This window comes from Pogoniulus pusillus, chromosome 11 (genome assembly GCF_015220805.1).
Source record: "Pogoniulus pusillus isolate bPogPus1 chromosome 11, bPogPus1.pri, whole genome shotgun sequence".
NCBI classification, from domain to species: Eukaryota; Metazoa; Chordata; class Aves; order Piciformes; family Lybiidae; genus Pogoniulus; species Pogoniulus pusillus.
This window is the reverse complement of record NC_087274.1, coordinates 24582264-24601901: the sequence shown is the minus strand read 5'-3', so window position 1 is coordinate 24601901 and position 19638 is coordinate 24582264. Positions and strand designations below refer to the sequence as shown.

Genomic DNA, 19638 nt, shown 5'->3' with positions numbered 1-19638 from the left:
TTTGGTTCAGCTGTCCTCTCTCAGCCCTGCAGAACCACAGGGCACTCTCTGTATTGACTCTCTGGGAATGACATCACCTCTGCTTGAGGGGGCTGGCAAGCCAACAAAAATAACTGTTACTGACCAAGAGTGCTATTGCAAGGAATATTTTTGGAACCGTACTCCGCATTCCTCCAAGTCCCCTGCTTCCTAGTCCAAACATATCATGGCCTAAAAATTCTTCACATTTTCTATGCAGTGTTTCCTTTGGGCTTGCACAATGGGGCAGTTCTTCTGCTTGGGAGCACTAATGTTCTGGAAAGGGAAGGGATAAAATTAAAGCTGAAACACTAAATATCCCTAATGGCAACTGCAAGGTCCACACTTAGTTTTAGGTCAGGACAATGACACAGAAAGCCACAGAGTCATCTCAGATCTACCTTCTGTTGCCCTTCTCTGAACAAAAGGCCAAAGAGCTTGGCCATCTCTTCTGCATGGTGGTAAGGGGGACTCACCTCTGCTTGTGGCAAAGACCTAGCTATTTAGTGGGGTTTTGCATAGGAGGAGAAGGCCAGGAGGATGTAGCACCTGCCTGTGACCACCTCAGGGACTGTGCATGGATAGCATAGCCTTAAAGCCTGTTCACCTCTGTGTTCAGCTGCCCTTCTGCTACAAAGGTTAAAAAAAAAAGGAGGCAAATGCTAGCTTGTGTCCAGACTGTGCAGCAGCCATCATTTCTCTAGAGGAAAGAGTAGGGGTCCCCCAGTGGGGACTGCTCCTCCTAACATCCCATGCAGGTGACACTGTACTGATTCTTTCCATTCCCACCTGTGGCAGGATATTAACATAAGGAGGCTTTCTTACTAGCAAGTAAGTGATTCTGGCAAAACATAGAATCATAGAATATTTTAGGTTGGAAGGGACCTCAAAGATCAACCAGTTCCAATCCCCCACCATAGGCAGGGACACCTCCCGCTAGAACAGGTTGCTCAAGGCCTATATTTATGTATACCTAAAAATACTCCTGCCTAAGCCAAGCAAGGAAAAAAACCTCTTATTTCTCTTACCATTTTATTTTTCCTCCTTCACTGGAAGTAAGCCATTTTCCTTATTATCAAGGTTAAAGTCCTGGCTGACCTTGCAGGGAGAAGTTACATGAACCTCAGTGGGGCTTTCAATCCAACCCAGCTCTTCCCAAGCAGAATGATTTACCCACTCCTGGTACAAATTTCTATTTGAATAGGAACAGAAGCTATTCACGACACGTGCCCTCCTGGCCAATGCTTTCTTTCTTTTTTTAGCTGCAAAGATAAGAAAAACAATGCAGAGAAGAAACTAGTAGGGGGTATAAAAAAAGGCCACTTATGCCACTGATGTCCTGCACAAGGCTTAGAAACTCCCATTTCTTGTACCTTCATCAGTCCTTGATCAATTTCATCCATTTAGACTACAAAGTCTGGGACTTGCTTTCTGCTCTGCCCTACTCTTCCCTCTCAAAGTTGGGCCTGGAAACATCTTTGTTAACAGTTATTATATGTTTAAAAGCATTTAAATTGAGTGCACATCCACAATTCATCGTAAAACCATTTGCAAACACAGGGAGAGCACAGAAAACTCTCTCTTTGGGGTGTTACAATTGAGAGATGAGGAATGGGCTGGGGAAATCAGTATTTAGGTGGAACTAATTAGCAGCAACTAAAAGCTAAATGACAATGTAACCCATAGCCCCCTTGTGGGACATTCTAAAATGGCTGTGCATGTCTGAAGCATTTCAAGGACTTCCATTATCTGCTCCGTCTAGTGCTGCCACAGCTCAGATAAATCAGTGTTTTCAACCACAGCATTCAGCCTGCTACCCTGCGGAATAATTCTCCCCTCATAACATCCAGAGATACAGAAACACACAAAATATGATCTCTTTTATTAGGCTAATAAAAATCAGAAAGTATACTGTATATATTTTATAGACCTCAAAGGTCTATCTTCTGCAGGAGGAAATTGGGACTTCAGGCTACTGTTGGAACCGTAACAGACAGACAGATATTTATCAGCTGCTGTGGAAAGCCCACCAGGCAGAAGTCACCAGCAAAGTAAAGTAATTTAACTGTGAATTTACCTGAATACTTCCTCTCTGCAGAGCTTTTTCATGTTACAGTTTCTGCTTGCAGATTAAGACTCCTAAAGCCACAGGAAAAAAGAAAGGGACAAGCAGCAAGAGAAACGATTCTGCCTCTTGCAGCCTGCCCCAAGCAGGCATCTCTGTATCATTTGATTGCAAAGCAGAGGGGCTGGAGGGGCCTCATGGCATCTCCTTGGCCTTGCCATGCTGTGGGGCCACCACTTCTCTCCAACTGAGCTGGCCTGGGGCCCTTCAGAGGACAGAAGGTGCCTGCTTTGGGCAGAAAGTCCTGGTGATGATCCAGGACCCTCTCTGAGCTCTGCTTCTAAAACACAGCAGCACTTGACACACTGCTGTGTCACTGAGCGCACTGAGGTGTGCCAAGCACAGCCCTTGCTGCTTGCTGAACCAGGAACAAGAGACTGCAAACTCAGACACCTCCTGAAAGCCACCTTTCAGGCGCCTCACGGGAGCTATACCCCAGTTAAGAAGATGCATATGGATGCAGCTTCTCCACAAAGTGAAGAGTGGCAGAGTGCAAGCAGGGGAGGGAAGGAAAGGAAAAGATTTGTGCAGTTTTCCCCAAAGAAACCAAGGACTGAAGTAATGCTTTTATAAAGCTGATTGACTGGGCAAGAGGTGGGAAGGGAAACTTTTGGATTGTCCAGCTGATGAAAGTGGGAGGAAGCTCAATACTGAGAACTCAATAGAGAGCAAGATCATGCTTCAAGTAGAAGCTGGAAGCTGCAAAAAGAGAACCCAGATGAGGCAATCTGGAGACCCAGAGAGGCACTCATAGAGACTTTGGAGATCTTGTCAAGGTTGGAAGGCTGACAACAGCAGTGAGTTCACTTCTTTTAATACAGCTCCTGCCTGGTATAGAGCAGAAAGCAACTGCTTCTGAGAGCCTTCTGGAAAAATCCATGTCTGTTTGCTAGTGGGCAAAGCCTCATAGCTCAGACAGGTGAAAGCAGACACTTCAATTTATGTCCTGCATTCTCACAAAGTTCCTGAAGACCCCGAACTTCATCCAGTTTCCTTGAGATCAGGGGCAAGAATGATGTCTGAAGAGCAGACTTGAGCAAATGTCTTTGTGCACCTTAGTAGCACTTCTAAAAGTAGATGTGGTTCTCCATGAAAGTGACTTCTTTCTCTTCAGGTGCTTCACATCCAAAGTGCCTGCCCACCTCTCTTCATCTTCATTTCAGTGATACAAAAGTGAGAAGTTTCAGAGGGTGGATACAATACTTGTGCAAATAAAACCACCCAGGGACCATCACATCTTTTGAACCTTGTCAGAGACTATAGGGTAATCCAAGCTCAGCTGAAATCCAAAGGATGTTTTTTACTACCCCTACGGTGATGGTTAGGTTGGATTGCACAAAGAAATCTGATTCCTGACAGGTATAGCAAGCCCTTCTTGGCCCTGGGAAGCCATTCCCCAGGGCTTTCCATGTCACATCCACCATGGATGTGGACAGCACTGACCACCCTCCACTTCAGCCAAGCCTCAAAGATCTGTGGTAAAGGAAGACAGATGGGTTATTTGTTGTGACTAGCTTCCACTTACATAACTTGGAACTTAATGCCCAACTCATTAGTTGATTGTATCTAGCAATGAACAGTCCCTCCCCAGATTTGGAGAATGGAGGAAGACTGCAGTAACCTTGACAAATCTGGGGAAAACAGAGAGAGGAGGAACCCTATTGAATCAAAGTTTCTAAAGGGAGATGCACCTGACTAATCTGGAGTATTTCATCTTCACAGGAGAGAAAGAGAGCCACATGGCCAGCTTAGCCCAGTTTAGTGAGGTGAGGAACCTATCCCCAAAGGCTAGTGGAAAAAAAATACCAACAACTGTGGGTGTCTCTTCAGCACAGCCTCAGTCCCAGTTTCAGCGCTAAAAGATGGAACAAAGATCTTGGTCATGACTTTGACATTTGCTCTGCTATCATCATCAGCTCTATCTGATAGGATGACACTGCTTATGCTGTGGTAGCCAGAGGAAATCCAGTGCTAAGGAAATGGACATTCATTTAATGTTTATCTAGGATCAGCTCCACCAATGAATTCCAGATGTTGGCTTTAATTGTCACATTCTGGGATGTTTAAGCAGCAGGAGTTCGTAAGGCCGATTTGTAAATCAATCTGGCAGGCTCATACTGAATCTCTTCTTTGCCAGCTTTGCTAAGTAAGAAGATGCTCTTAAAATATTAAGTACTTAATGTGTCTGCAATGCAAAAAGAAGGACTTTTTTTTCTAACTCCTTATGTTTTTCTCCTTTTGCTCTTTCTCTACTTCACTTTCTCCCTGCAGAACTGCAAGACAAGCCCTTCCCTTCAGATGAGTCCAATGAATTTTAAGAGTCCTAAACCTACCAAGGGCAAGTAACCAAGATGCCACTCTGCAGCATGGGCAGAGCACCCTGCCCACCATACCAAAGCATTCCTTCTGAGTAACTCCTCTGACTTCCCACCACAACCAACAGCAACTGCATGTATGGGCTATGCCTTGCAACAGAGCTGCTGATGTTTGAACCTGGAGTTTTCCTAAAGTGAAAAACAATCCAAACAGACTAAATTTTTAAAAATGATTACTGCAAACCTGGGACTGTCTCAGGCCCCAGCTCCCATGTTCTTATTACTTTGCACTTGACTGATAGAGCAGCTACAGCTCACATCTATATCTTTCATATTCTGAACTGCAAAGCACTGTACAATCTTCAAGTTAGACACCAGAAAGCCTTGCAATTGTTGTGTGAAGTCAGTGGAGCACAAAACAGCTGAATGCATTGAACTGCTGTTAGAGGGACTGCTTATTGCCACAGCCAACTTGTCAGCCAGGCCTTGATTACAGGAGACAATACTATGTCCAAAAAATAGCTTCAGCTGGAATGCTGGATCCCTCCTTACTCAGCAGACATCATAAGCTCATTAAAACTGCTCGAGAAACCTGCTTTCTCAAATTCCTTTCCAACACCTGCCCCTGAGAAAGCACCTCAGCATTCAACCAATGGGAACCCTACTTACATTTTCCCAGGAATGTGTGCTTAGTACACACATTTTTCAAAAGGTGTCACTGGATGCCTGGGTAGGGTTTCAAAAGCTTTCAGTGTTGGTAATGCTCATCCCGTGGAAGTTCATGGGAATTCTTCACAAGGGACTGACGCTGCCTCGGCTGAGTGCTTTTGAAAAACTCCCCTTTATCTCCCATCTTTGATGGCCCCCGAGATGAAATGCTCTAAGTTCAGTTTACCATCCTCCTTTAAAACTGCTCCACTTCTTCCCTCACTAAGAACACGAAAGCGTTTCTGTCAGGACAGGAAGCACACACCTAGCACCTTGCTTGCATTTCAGGTCAAAGGCACAGACCAGCTTCTCAAAATTCACCCTCAGTATTATCCACTTTCCACAAGTGAAGGCTGCTGCATCTTCCAAGCCTCCTTGAAGGAAAGGAATTAACAAAACCACACTCGAACCAAAGCAGCTCACAAGACACCTTGGCTGAAACAACCTCATTCACGTTGAAGTCCCACAGCTTTCTCCTTGGCGGGAGTTTCTCCTGCCAAAGCACACACTAGTGCTACCAGGAGAAGCTGCTGTGGGTTTGCAGTTGTTGGGAGGCGCTGCAAACGGAGCACAAACACTGGGCTGTGCTCGGGATTGGGGAGGTGCCATCCCTCTCCTCCATCAGGTTCCTGGGATTGTTCTGGACAGAGCAGCAGACAGGTCTGAGAATCCCAGCCCGCATCTGAAGTGCATTCGACTCCCTTTCCAAATTCCCTGCCAGTGAACAACGAGGACTGTCACCAACTCCTCTCTCTCCCATCAGCTGCACATTGAACAAAGGTGAGATGAAGATCCTTGCTTACTTCAGCAGAACGTTTACCCTAATTTATACTAGCATGAAAAATAGCAACACAAACCTAACATGCCAACTCACATGGTTTCTCTTTAAGAAGAGAAACATCTAATATTAGACCAAACAAAACTCAGTGAAGAATTTGGTGGTGCTGCTTTTTCCAAATCAAGAGAGTTTTGCAATGGGGGATTTAATGCCAAATCTTTCAAAGCCCTCTGTTTACAATCAAGCAGAAAACTAAGTTAATTCAACACTTAACTGACTTGACAAGCTTTTTTCAGGAAAACAATTAATTGGAAGTTGGGATAAACTCAGATTTAGTGGATTGGTTGGTGCCAAGAGATCAGACAAACATCAATACTGTGCATTTTTTGCCCTACGTGGCATGTCTGCAAGAAAATTATATACACGCAGAGGAACAAACAAGATGAAAGAAAAGGATAAAAGGAGAAAGACATCAACTGCCTTTGTTGTGCTGGATCACTGCAGTGGAAAATAAAACCATTTAGTTCCTTTCATTTACGTTAAATATTTTCTGTACAGGCCTGTTAATAATTTAACTCACTATTAAATAACAGCATTGTTCTTCCTATTTGTCTCCCTATTGTTCTGCCACTTGCAGTAATTTAAAACAACCCAAAAGAACTCACAGACAGATGCACTGTGTGGAGGGCAGATGTGCAGACTCACAGAGCACAGCTACGATTGCAAGGATGTTTATGCTCTTTGCTTTTACTGCATGTTAAAAGAAGGCTTTCTTTAAAACACTAACTCCAGAGCTGCAAAATACATCACAGGAGTAGCAAGTGAAAGGATAAATTCTGTGTTATCTGATTCTTTTTACTGCTCAGAGGGGTTTTATTTTTCCCCCTCTTTTCTTTGGCTTCAGCACAAGGAGCAGGTTCCACCCCGTGAGGTGATCAGAGTCAAACTGATGTTTTATGAGTGGAAACAGTCCAAGGATGGTGGCTCATGCTCTTAACACCCTGACATCTCAACCTCTGAGAGCAGCAGTGGCATTGTTTCCAGTGGCTGCAGAACACCTTAAAAAAGCAGCACAAACTGACAATGAAAATAAACTACAGTTGCAGCACTGTTGGAATCTGGCAGCCCTTAACAAATACAGCAGTGTCTGGGTGTTAAAATACATAAATCTGTCATCATTACCAGGCTAAGGGGTCGTCATCCTAGTCACAAAATAAAAGAACTGTGCATAATCAGTAGGGCAGGGAGTTCAGAACAAAGTAGGCCTTTTACAAACTCTCAGCTGCTGATAGATGGATGTTTGCAAGGGACTTAATGTCTTTAACAGGGTACGTTCAAGAGAGAGCCTAGGCTTCAGAACTCCTGGGATTTGTGCCTTTTTTTTCCTCTTCCTTTCCAAATTTATTGCCAAAAGTCTATATGTAAATACTCAGCTTTTCTGACTATGAGACCCATGTCCTTATAAAGTAAGAAGAAACAAAGGGTTCTAGCACAATGTTGTTATTCACCAAAGGCAGCACAGAATATGTTTCTTCTCTCATCGAACAGAAAAAAAAAGGATTTTAAAATAGGTTTCCACACTAATTGCCAGAGATTTCATTGAGTGGGTTTTGTTTATATTTTCCTTTTCTTTCTCTTTTTCTTGATGTGAGTGCCAAAGACAGCAGAGGAAAGGTAGAGAACCAGACCCTACAGGAATGTTAAATCCACCTTCTCAATAACCACATACCTTACCAGGCAGCATACCTACACGTATGGACTGTGAAGCTGCACGTGAGCCATCAATACTGCATATGCACATTTACACATGAAGAGGGAGCCTCCAAAATCAACATTCAAGCTACACCTTATAAACTAGCCCAGCACGGTGCTGTTCTTTCTATAAGAAACATTATACACTGCGCCTTAATTTACAAGTGTCTCTTGTGCACTTCTGAGTTGAGAGATATCAAAGGGACTAAAATTTGGCTAAAAATCACCAGCAGTGGAATTTACTGGGCAAACTGAGGACAGTAAAGCTGTATGATGGCCCTAGAGAATGGGGCAAAGTGCTCTTTGGCAGAGGTCTTATGGAGATGCTCTGTCCATGAAACTCAACCCAGCTTCAGAGGTCCAATGAGGCCATGTTAAATCCTTGAATCCCAGTATTTGGCAAGAGAAGGGGTGGAACAGAGATGTCAAGGAAATTCTCAGGCAAGGGGAGGACAGTAGCAGTCATAAAGTTAACAGAAAGGTCCTGACACTTGAGGAAGACGGTCACCTTGGATGGTTGGCAAGACAGAAGATATCTCAAAAGTGCTGATTACCAGGTCTGCAATTAGCTTGATGGCTTCTCATTACCTGGGACGCTATATTTAAAAGACTTCACTGATATTCTGCAGATACAGCATGCCTTGGCTGGTGATCTAGACCACTTTCTGCTTTCCATACACATATACGCATCATCTGCTTGGACCAGGGACTGGCTTGGCTTTACTCACAAGTGCAGCTATTTCTAAGCGTTACAGTTCCACAGATGTGGGCAAATCAACACATCAGCGCTGCACTGTCAACACAGCCTGAGATTCTCTATGGAAGACTGCAACAAAACCAACTCTGATTAATAAAGTCTGAGGCAAGAGATGTTTTTTCACCTCAGACATACTGACGAGAAAAAAACCACATGTATGCCAAAAGCTCCTTGGGCTCAGAGGCTAAATCTATTAATATCATTTAACAGACGGAAGCCATAAACTGCTCAGATCAAACGCACTGTAACGCCAGCCTGCCTGGCATTGTGCATTGCTTCCATTCCCCAACAATCATCATATAGCAGCAAACAGAGCTGCAGCTTGCTGTCTGCATGGGTGTAGCAGCAGCACTCACAGGACTACCACTCAGCAGCATCTGCAGAGGATTGGGGGCAAAATGCATCCATATGGCCTGCACGCCTCCAATTGACGCTGACTGTAGTTCTGGGCTGCTGCAGTCTACCATAGGATGGAGTATAGGGGGAAATTATATATCCATACATACATGTATGAATTTCATGCTTACATCCATGGAAAAAAATCTCTTCATTTCCTTTAAATTGTGAACAGGTGTTGTCACCTTCTTAACTTGGCTTCTATGTTACAGCTTCATCAAGTGGGGGGAAAAAAAAAATCTACCCAAAACAGTGAGGCTTTTGTTAGTCAGAACATGATGTATTGATAAGCATGCTGTAAAGTTCGTTATAAAATCAAATGAAACTAATGAAACTTAACAAAGATCTTGTAAAAACTGTGGACATTGTACAGCATTAGCACTGAGCTACATTCTAGAGCTAGTTGTGATATTTTCCAGCCTTTCCCACCCGTTCGCAAGGACCATCAGTATAAATGACTCACTGCTACAGTTTTGATCAGCCAATTTTAGGATGGTTGCAGCTAATACTGGCACTCAACATCATCACCTCTTTATGGACAAAGAGCTTTTCAAAAGCAAATTATTACGGGCTGTTGTGACATCAGTCCAGCATAGCACTCATCAAAATGGCTAAAACTAGTGAATCAGTTCTTTTCTGCAGCACTCCAGAAACAGTCATCATTTCATTTTGGGGTATTTCTCTCTCCTCTTTTCCTCTGCCAGGCCACTGGGCATTTTTCGGAAGTCAACATGCCACGCATCAGCACAGGGAGTTGTTGGACTCTGAGCAGGATTCCCCAAATGAGGAATAAATAAAGCACCACTGAAATTCAGGGCATAAGATTACCTGATTGTTTTTAGACTTCGTTTTACATGTTTGTGTTGCCCCTGAGCAACACCAAGTTTGGTCAGGGTGTGTGTCCTTATGCCTATGATATGAAACACTCAGAAGGAAGAACCCTGCTTTGGGTGAGAGCATCATTAGTCAATTATGAGTCACTTTCAGTGGAAAAGAAACTTCATATCCAAGTTACCAGTTTTTAGCTAGGGCTTTGCAGCAAAACATAAAATACTCATGTTACATATTGAGCATTTCATTGACTCCTCTACTCAGTGAAATCAGTTCATGAAGATTGACAATTTCTTCCCACAGGCTGGCACACAGGACCCCCTCACTAGGCAACGCCAGAAAGAGAGATCTTATTATGAACTAAAGCCTCCCACCTGAGTCTCCAGCAGGGTTACCGTGGATGCAATACCACAGTATTGCATCCAGTGATGCAGTTACCCAGTGCTGCAATACCACATGCTGGCAAAAAATCCTTGTGCAATGAATGCAATTGCTAGGCCTTGAGAAGTAAACTAAGGCCCCCCTTTTCTACTCAAACCAATCTGAGCTTTAATTAGCAACATAACCATTACTAAGCATCAGTGACTATGGCCAGATCCTCATCTGGTGTTAATCACGCTGAGTATGCACAGTAGGCCACCAACGTAGATCCAGCTGCTGGATTGGGGCCTTAACAAATAAAGCATAAGAACTTTGTTACTGTTTATTGTCACAAGAAATTCTTCATTTCCATGTAACAACTGACTAATCATCATTAGCCACGATTATACGCCCTGTGACTGTGTTAATGGTCTCAGATTGGCTGGACAGCCTTTCACACATGGGGTTGAAGGCAATGCGCTGAAGACAGACTGCTAACTCCACACCATGACCAGCACAAGCTCCACCACCTTGCTCTCAAATGCAAATACTGCACCTTTTTGTCTTTGTTTTTTGGTTGTTGCTTTTTTTTAATGCTGACTCATTTCAGCTTTTGCTTAGCATTAGCAGGCCCTTGTGCATGCACTGCTGACTCAGCACTGACTGAAATCTCTCTCCAGTCCCCAGGGTTTATTAAGAGGCCAAACCTCAAGCATTAATTAATTTGTCATGCTTTTCCGAGATGGCCAGTGGCACCTGACTCTGGGCTACAAATGTTTTCTCAGCTTTTGCACTACAAATGAGTTCTGAGACATGGATTGATGACTTCATTGGAGAACTGTAACGCAAACCATATTTTACTGCACTTGATTTTCCTTTTCACACGGCATTTTCTATTACTATGAGCAGAAAAAACCCCAACCCATTAGAATAAATATCCATTCAGATACTGCCATGATTTTTTGCAGGATCTTATTCTGACTATTGAAAAAAAAAGAGAGAAGGTTATTTTAATGGACTTTTTTTACACATGCCTGTTATCAAAGAGACCTGTCTTTGGACAAGCTGAAAAAAAAAAAACCAACACAAAACCAAAACAAAAAAAACCCCACTCATAAAATAGCAGCTGGCACAGCAGGAAAAAGCTACTTTAAAGATAAATCATCAGATGTCAGCAAAGATTCTCAAGGCCATCAATTGCAGCAGCCAGATAGCAGACATTTAATAGTAAATTTGATTTGTTTGAAAATGAAATATAGCTCAACTTCTGAACAGCTCATCAGAGGTTTAGGACAACAAGCTGCACTCTTCCTCCTGCTCTCTACATCAAGATCTCACTGCTCCACAATCCAAGTAGGGTCAAGTGGTTTGGTCACTGAGAGGGCTGGGCACCAGAGGGGCACATGAACAGCATGCAAAATGAATTCTTCAACAGAATCTTCCTCTAAATAAACTCAAAGGGAAAAAAACAATTGCAAGCAGTCAGAGTCTCTTTCAACAAGAAAGAAAAGTACTGGAACAGCTGCTCCTTAGACTAAATGTTGGTCTTCTATCTGCTCAGTGCACCCAAGCAAGATTTGTCTCCAGCAGTTTAACAAACTCCAAGCGATGCAGCGCAGAGACAATCCCCAACTCTGCTGTTGTTGCTGCTTCCTTTTCCTTTGCTACAGAAGGTAACAAGAAACACGTGTGCAGATGCAAAAACAGAGGCAGTTTGATATTTCATCACTTGGTTGAGCAACCGATGCAAGATGAAGTATTTACTGGCATCACCTGTAGCAACACGCATGTTGCAATGCTGGCACACCTTGCAGAACTTAGCCCATAACACTTCTGCCAGTGAAAAGTCCTCTGTGCTGTGCATCAATGAAAGAGGTCATTGTGCTACAGCATCAATATTTCCTAACACTCCCTCTACAGCTGTTTCCAAACACAGAAGGACCAGGCTTCTGGAACAAGTTTATACTGTTTGTTATTGCACAGAGCGAGGGAAATGGAGGCTGTCCAGCACGTCCTTGTTAGAAGACTTTGGGGTTGGTTGCTTGTAATTCAGACAAATCTCACCTATTTGGGTGACAATTTCCCAGGCAGTGCCTGACAACTGGAGCATGGAATAACTCCATATGTGCAGCCTCACAGCTTCTCCAAGCTGGCCACAGCTTGATGAAGACTTCAGTTACATGTGCACACACAGTGGACAATTTTCAAGTAATTCAACATTTTGCTTCTTCCTCTTTGCCTTTCTTTTAGAGCACAATGGAAGTTTTATTCCATAGCAAAGAAACAGGACATTTCAAGCATCTAAAACCAAACTAAAAGTTACTTTTCACACCTGTGGATTATACTCCAGCAAGACAAGGAGTTTTATTCTGCAGTAAAGAAACAGCATGCTTCAACCAAGCATCTAAAACCAAAACAAAAGTTACTTTTTGCACCTATGGCTCTTCAGAATTGATTCAGCTGGGAATAAAAGCTTACAGATAAGATTTTCATAGTCATTACTGGGCAAGTAACTTTTTGGGAAGGTACAGCACATTTGCTTTGATGAGCTACAGACAATTCTCCACAATAACTGCAAAAGTGATTTAATACTGATTAAAGAGAAGTTCTTCTTCCAGCATTTATAAATCTGTCTGCAGTGTAATTGGCATCCCAGATCTTGTGGTAAGCCACAAAAACTATTAAGGCTGGCTAAGAGAGGAAATTGTAATTTTGACTTATATTGGTTATCTGCTTTTACTGGCTCACATTTCACTTGGGGGTGTATTAGAGCAGGATTCTTTGGATCTTTGGGATCCAGGCCCTGCAGTCTGAGAAGATGGGGAAGTAAGCAGGGCAGAAACCAATTGCTACCATCTGGGTTGGCAAAACCTTTGTCTGAGGAGGAAGATCAAAAGCCTAGAACAAGAGAAGACTCCCTTTCCAGCACAGCGGCAGGAGGATGCTAAATTAAGAAGAAAAGACTTTAGCAAGTGTTATGAAGCAGGAATGGTCTTTTAGGGTGAGATTTAAGAGGTTTAGACTCAACTCTGAGCCACAGCTCACATTTTATGTGGTCTTGGACTAACCACCTGGTCTCTCTTTGCCTTTGTAAAATCCCATTAATCCACACTTGCAGGTTGAGCTCCATTTGCCTGCAGACATGTCAGGGCAGATCTGTGTTTGCTCTGCTCATGCACTGGGCTGGCTGGTTGCAAGCGAGATCCATCATCAAAGTCACAAAGTGACATTCAGAGAGGTTCATAACAAAATTATTACACCTCACAGAGATCAACCTGCAACATAGGCAAGGGAGCTCACCTCTGCCATGTCTGCTGGCACCCACTGGTGTTGAAGGATTCACTGCCCTTTCTACAGTGTCACAGATCTTTGTTGGTCCTCTATACTGCACTGGAATGCAAGGACTAACCAGACTTCAGATTAGTAGGATAGCACTGAATGCAGGCAGAGAGACTCAGGCCACTAGTCTCAGCTCTCTGTAGGGTCTTGGATAAACAATCACCATATCCTGCTGCAGTGTACACATATACAGCACAGGGGTGACAGGTCCTTACTTGCCAGCGACGTGGCAGATCTCACTTAAAGGATGTATGCAGCATTACTCCAAAACCTGTCAGCAAGCTACTGTATCAACTCCAGATATTACTGCCTCAGTTCCCAGAATGTTTTCATGTCAAAATGAATTCTAGTTTTTCAAGTCACAATATTTAATGAATCATTTAGTGCCACTCTAGATTTAATATCTTAACCACCTTGCCCGTGTCTGACACCTGCATGTTTTTACACGTTTGGCATCAGCAGCAAAGCTGGAGTAAGAGGGCTTTTTCTGCTTTGAAGGAGCAGAGAAACAGAGCCCATCTGGTTCAAAAAGCCACTCTCTCTAATGAATTTTATTATTTCCGGAGCACAAACAAAACAGTTCCAACAGTTTGATCTTCATCCTCGAAACGGACATGCAGTTGGTTTTAAAACACTGCCTCCTTCTGAGAAGTCAGCAAAGGATTGATTTGCTCTCAGCCAAAAGCACTTTCACCAAGATGAACAGAAGCACCTGGCCAATGCATTAAACGTCTGGGTCCTTTGAAAGAGTAAGTCAGTGATATCTTGTGTTTACCTGCAGACACTGGGGGGACATTTGTTTTCAGGGAAAACTGTCATAGTGAAAAGCAATTGGTTTGAACATGAACACATGAGCCTTGAGCTCTGTGGTAAAGGGTTGGACTTGATGATCTGTGAGGTCTCTTCCAACCCTAATGATACTGTGATACTGTGATACATCTGTACTACTAGAGACAGCAACCATCACAAATGGTCTGAACGACAGCAATGCACAAGGCCACACTGCGAGAAAAGGAAGGAAGGCACAAAGAGTGCAACAAGCACTGAGTTTAGCCAGCATTACAAGGACATATGGAGATGAACAGTAACTCAGCCCATACATCTGCCACACATTTAGTTACTCTTTTCTTGGCACCTGGTGATCAATATTTGTTTGCATAGGGCTTAGTCTCACACCCACGGAGGCCAGTGAGAGCTTGTCATGTCCTTATATAGCTGCCTGATGAGGCTCTAAATAAGCAGTGTTTGTGACCACAGTTTTTCAGCACCAAATATAACGAACACTGTTCTCCTTAACACAATTAGATTCGATAATTCCATTTCCCAGAGCAACTCAAATGGAGTTTTAGCCTCAGTCTCTCCTGAATTCTGGTTCAACTTTTACCCTGTGTCTCCTGGTTTTCCCTTTCATTTATTTCTCCACATACTGCAAGAGGACAAGCAAGACTGAAGCAGGTTCCTACAGTATTTCTTTCTCCACATCAGTCTGGAAAGCACATCCAGAAGAAGTCTGTATAGACGAGACTCTTTACAGACTATTATCACTTCAGCCCTACTTGTTTGGTGTAGCAAACATAGATGAATGTAGATAGGAAAAAGGTGAAGAAGGAAAATTAAATCCACAAACTGTGAAAACACTAAGATGGCTGTGGTGGTCCCACCCCACTGATGCTACAGGAGTCATATTGCAAGAGTGTTTTCCTCATGTAAGCATCTCTTTCCTGATAAGAGATTTACATTCTGGCCTCTCTCCTATACTGGTTCTGCAGCAAAGAGCATTCTCCAAGAGTCACCCTGTTATCGGGTGATAATCCTCCACCAAGCAGCACCAAGTGTTTGCTACATGCCCTGAGTCCTCAGTAGCCTTACTGCTGTAAAGGGGAAGAAGAGGAAATAGAACAAAAACAAGCCATGTGCCAACCAACAGCAGCTGGAAGCTGCCCTACTCTGTCTGCACTTCCACTGACTGAGAGAAACAGAACTTTGTAGACAAGATATCTGAGGTACTGATCAGGCAACAGAGTGAGAAAGCTACCTTGCTTTATATGTAACCCTTCCCTTTTCTCCCTCAGCATCCTCCAGCATGTTGAATTTCAGCTAACGTTTTCCTTTCTCACAAAGGACCAATGAGCATTAATCTGCAGCAGCCATAGCAGAGGAATCTCTAATTATCTACAGAAGTGTCTTTGGGGGCCTTTGGGAATGCTCAGTCCAGGAACTGACACCAAAATCCCACTGTCAAGCCAAGCAAGCCCAAGACAGTATCTGAAGCTTTTTTAATCCTGTCTCCACCAAGGGGATTTCTCAGGCAGTGAGCATCGCCGGGTCATACGCCAGCTGTGAGGTTCTTTTCAGCCTGCACATTATGACTCCTGAAGACATCGTGCTTTGCAGAAGCTCAGGACCTGGATCCTCTGTGTGTTCATATGAGTGCCTTAACATTTGTTTTCAGAACTGTCCTGTTCCAGCAGCAAACGTAAAGATCACTGTGACCTCTCCTTATCACACAGCCTTTCCTGTGTGGAATTCATTGTGATATGACCCCTAACAACTATTGCATCATTTCTGTTTATTTGTAACCTTTGGCACTGTGTAATCTTATCTCCTTGCAGCCGGCTGCAGCAGAAGATGTGCAGCAACCCAGCCAGCTCTGACAATCCTCAAACACTGGAAAGGGCCAGTTCAGAGTGGAGGTCAGTAAATGATTAGCAAAGCAAATCTGCAATCACTTGACAGCCACACAGCGCTCAGCTCTCTCTCCCCTCCCAAAGCAGGCAAGGCCTGGCTTTTCTCCAGCTGTACTCACCAATCACAATGAGGGTGTAGTTCACGTTGGTGCTACCAAAGCCATTGGTGGCTTTGCAAATGTAGGTTCCTGCATCTTCACTTTCCACCTCCTTGATTTTCAACCCTTGCTGAAGGATCCGGAACCTGGTCCAGCCGCTATGGATGGTGCGTCCATCCTTCATCCACATGGTGAGAGGTGGGGGGTCACCCTCAACTGGGCACAGGAGCTTGATGGTCCTCCCTAGCCTCACTGACTGACGATGAATCACTTTATCAGCAATCCTTGGGGGGCCTACAAAAGAGAAAGGAGCATCTGTGATTAATTCTGCTGGTGAGACAGCATGGATCTACAGAAGAGTCATCAAACAGGCCATGGACCAGTGATGGACTGAAGACGCTTACCAAAAATCCCTTACAGCCAAAGCTAAAAATGCAGACAGTTACAGAGAGATACAACAACAGAGATACCAGCTTTCTGCAAGGCTGGAAGCTGCAGCCCTGCCAGCAGCAGTAGCTCATCCTAACCCACCAGGGAGGCCTGGTTCTGAGTGTAGTTTTCTTTTCCAAATCACCTCCATTTTCCAATAGCAAAGAGGAGTCCAATATACAAACTGTCCAGCTATATTTAGTAAAGCAACTGAAGTTTAAAACAACTTAACACTTATCCTGGAAACATAATTAGTAACAGCACTGGTACTTAAAAAAAAAGAAACCCACTGCCCACCCCCTAAAGGTTAGAATCCTTTCATGTTGTATGTACAGTAATTCTTTAATAGCCACCAGATGGGCTTTTTCTGAGATGCAGAAGCCTGCAGTAGTTGGACAGAAAGCATTCATCAGGTAGTGCTTCACCAAAAGATGCTGCACAATGTGACATGTTAGCTTTGATTATAGTACAAGAGGGTTTTTATAAATTGCCTCTGGAGCCCTGACAGTTTACCCTGACTGACAAATATTTGTTCTTTGTAAACATTGATAATTTCGGGCAAAACAAAGTCTCCCTGCATACCTCATGGCAACAGGATGCACTTGGACAGGCCAGCGCTCAAAAAAAGACTTGATCAAGATTCCAATGGTGAGAATGGACCCATAGATTAATTCAAACTGGAATTTCTCCTCAAGGCTCTGAAAAGCTGAAGCAGAGTCTTTTCACTGCATCTGCCTTTTCTCCCTTGCACAAGTTCCACACACAAACTGCAACAGCAATACTCTTCCCAGAACAGTCTATTAATGGGTGTGATAATAAGTGCCCTGCTCTTGCATAAGGACAAAATGTTTTGCTAAGGATTGCTAATGTTGAGTTGCACCCAAAACCCACAAGATGTTTGTGGGATTTGGAACTGTTCCCTCATACTTTATTCCTGTTGCCAGTGTTTTGCAGCATTGGACCCACATGGGATAAGCTACAGAACTCATATTTGCACTTCCTCATGACTAAATTTCTATTATTCTAATGTCTGCCTGAATTTTCCCCAGCATGACTAAGGCAGCACATCCAGTCCAACTCAGGAATGACTATAGAGCTGCTGTTGCAGTTACTCATGCTGAATCGCACCCACGAACTCCGTAGCTTCTCTGGTGGACCAAACTGCTGAGAAAAGGGCCACAAACTGACTTGAAACTCATTAGCTAGTTTAACTAAGAGCCTGGTCAAACCAATAGGATTTAAACACACTCAGCTTCTGATGAACTACTGAAGACCCAAAGTGGAAATCTTGAAAGCACTCATTATGATGAAGTCAGCCCCTGGCAAACACCCATCACTGCACACCTTCTGTAGGCTCCTGTGGGACCACGGCAGAGGTGCTGAAGCCCTCCCCATACTCCAAGTGATCTGGCAGAACACCATTAGAAATCCTTCCTATCCAGGTCCTTCTCAGCACTGCAGACCACACTGTTAATGTTCTTCACCTGAGGTGTCCAACCAGCTTTGTGGACAGAGGGACGGTCTGAAGATCATCTGAACGTTAGACTGACACAAGTTGCTGAACCTTTTGTAAAAGAAGCCCACTCACCAGGAAGGGTTGTGTGCGTTGGTTTTGATAAAGTAGAATTCACCAATACCAAATAAAGATTCAGCCCCAATTTCTGCTACATTCCCCTGCGTGGTCTAGCATCTCATTCAGTATAAAGGAGCAGAAATGTCCACACAAGTCCACAGTCTTACTGAAATTCTGAGTTGGCCCTTGGATTGGTCCTCCTTGACCTAGAGCCCTATGAAACCAGGTCAAACTTTAAGAGTAGCTTCACTGCAATCTACTTGTGACCCAGGGTACTACTCCATGCATATTCAAATAGCAAAAACAGATCTATAATTAGCACTAGGGAAAGTGCTCGGTGAAGGGCAAGCAGGGACAGTGCGAAGAAAGCACCCTCCTCCCACTTGGAAACCTGCTGTAGCTCCTTCAAAATCCCTTTCCTTCCGACATTCAGGTTGACTCCTGATGAATTTTGAGACCTGGAGGAATCAGATAGTTTCCCAATCATGTCATGTGCCTCGTTGGGGCAGGCTGCACAAGCCTCTCTCCTGATGGCACCAGAGTTGCCTCTGGATCTGTCACATGTGTGGGTCAGCGGTAAGCTTGGTCCTCCTAAATGCCATTTTCCTCTGATTGACCTTTCATTCTGAGGAACTGCTGGATCACTCTCTGTCACAGGATCTATTTGCAGACCTTTATGACATTTAGAGACTTTCTGCCTGAAAAGAAAAACACTCCACAGCTCCTTGTTAGCCCCTCCAGTGACTTTCTCAGGATGAGTAACACGAACTTCCCCCTCCCTCTTTTTCTTGCTGTGAATTTTGTCAGATACAGCTGCATGAACTTCTCAGTAAGGTACAGTCCCAGGACAGAGATGATAAAACTTTGCTTCTCTTCATTTGGTCCTGTAAATACTCCCATTTTATTAGCTATCACCTTTACATTAGTGACTTTGCAGCAGTATTTTCTCTCTGGAATCAGTGCTTTTGCATACACCAGAGACTTCAGAGGGCCTGGCAAGCCAACAACAGCTGGACTCCTACAGCAAGAACAAAATGTTGGCATCATCAGGTATCTCTCTTTTTCTAAGGTACAAACTCTCGGCCTTATTTCACTGCATATCTGTACAGCCCTGCCTTGGGACTGCAACACTGACAGATGAATGCTTTTCAAGTCAAGATCCACTCTGGCACACTTCAGCACTGCACACTGTTGATATTTGGAGGAGAGGCAGTGCAGAAGGGTTGTTTTGCTGAAAGGACCTCTCCAACCTCCCCTGGCCAGCCGGCCTCTCTCCAGCCTTCCCTGGCTGCTGGCAAAGAGCTGCCTTGCACACCATACCATAGAAATTCCACACTCACCAGATAAAAACTTAGTCCTCCCCTGAAACCATACATTTTGCTGCCCAGAACCATGCAGGTTTTCCTGGGATTTAATTTACAGAGCTTCCTTGTGGCACCTCCAACTTAAAAGCAGAGCAGGAAGATGTAGTA

At 43.8% G+C, this 19638-nt stretch overlaps 1 protein-coding gene across 1 annotated transcript in view; it reads right to left on the bottom strand.

Moving 5' to 3' along the window:
• Window positions 1–19638, bottom strand: part of FGFRL1 (fibroblast growth factor receptor like 1) — a 150026-nt gene that overhangs the window by 56514 nt on the left and 73874 nt on the right. The window contains exon 2 of the mRNA XM_064151518.1: window positions 16186–16458. Within this exon, the coding sequence (XP_064007588.1) occupies window positions 16186–16458 (273 nt within the window). The remainder of the gene's footprint in view (window positions 1–16185; window positions 16459–19638) is intronic.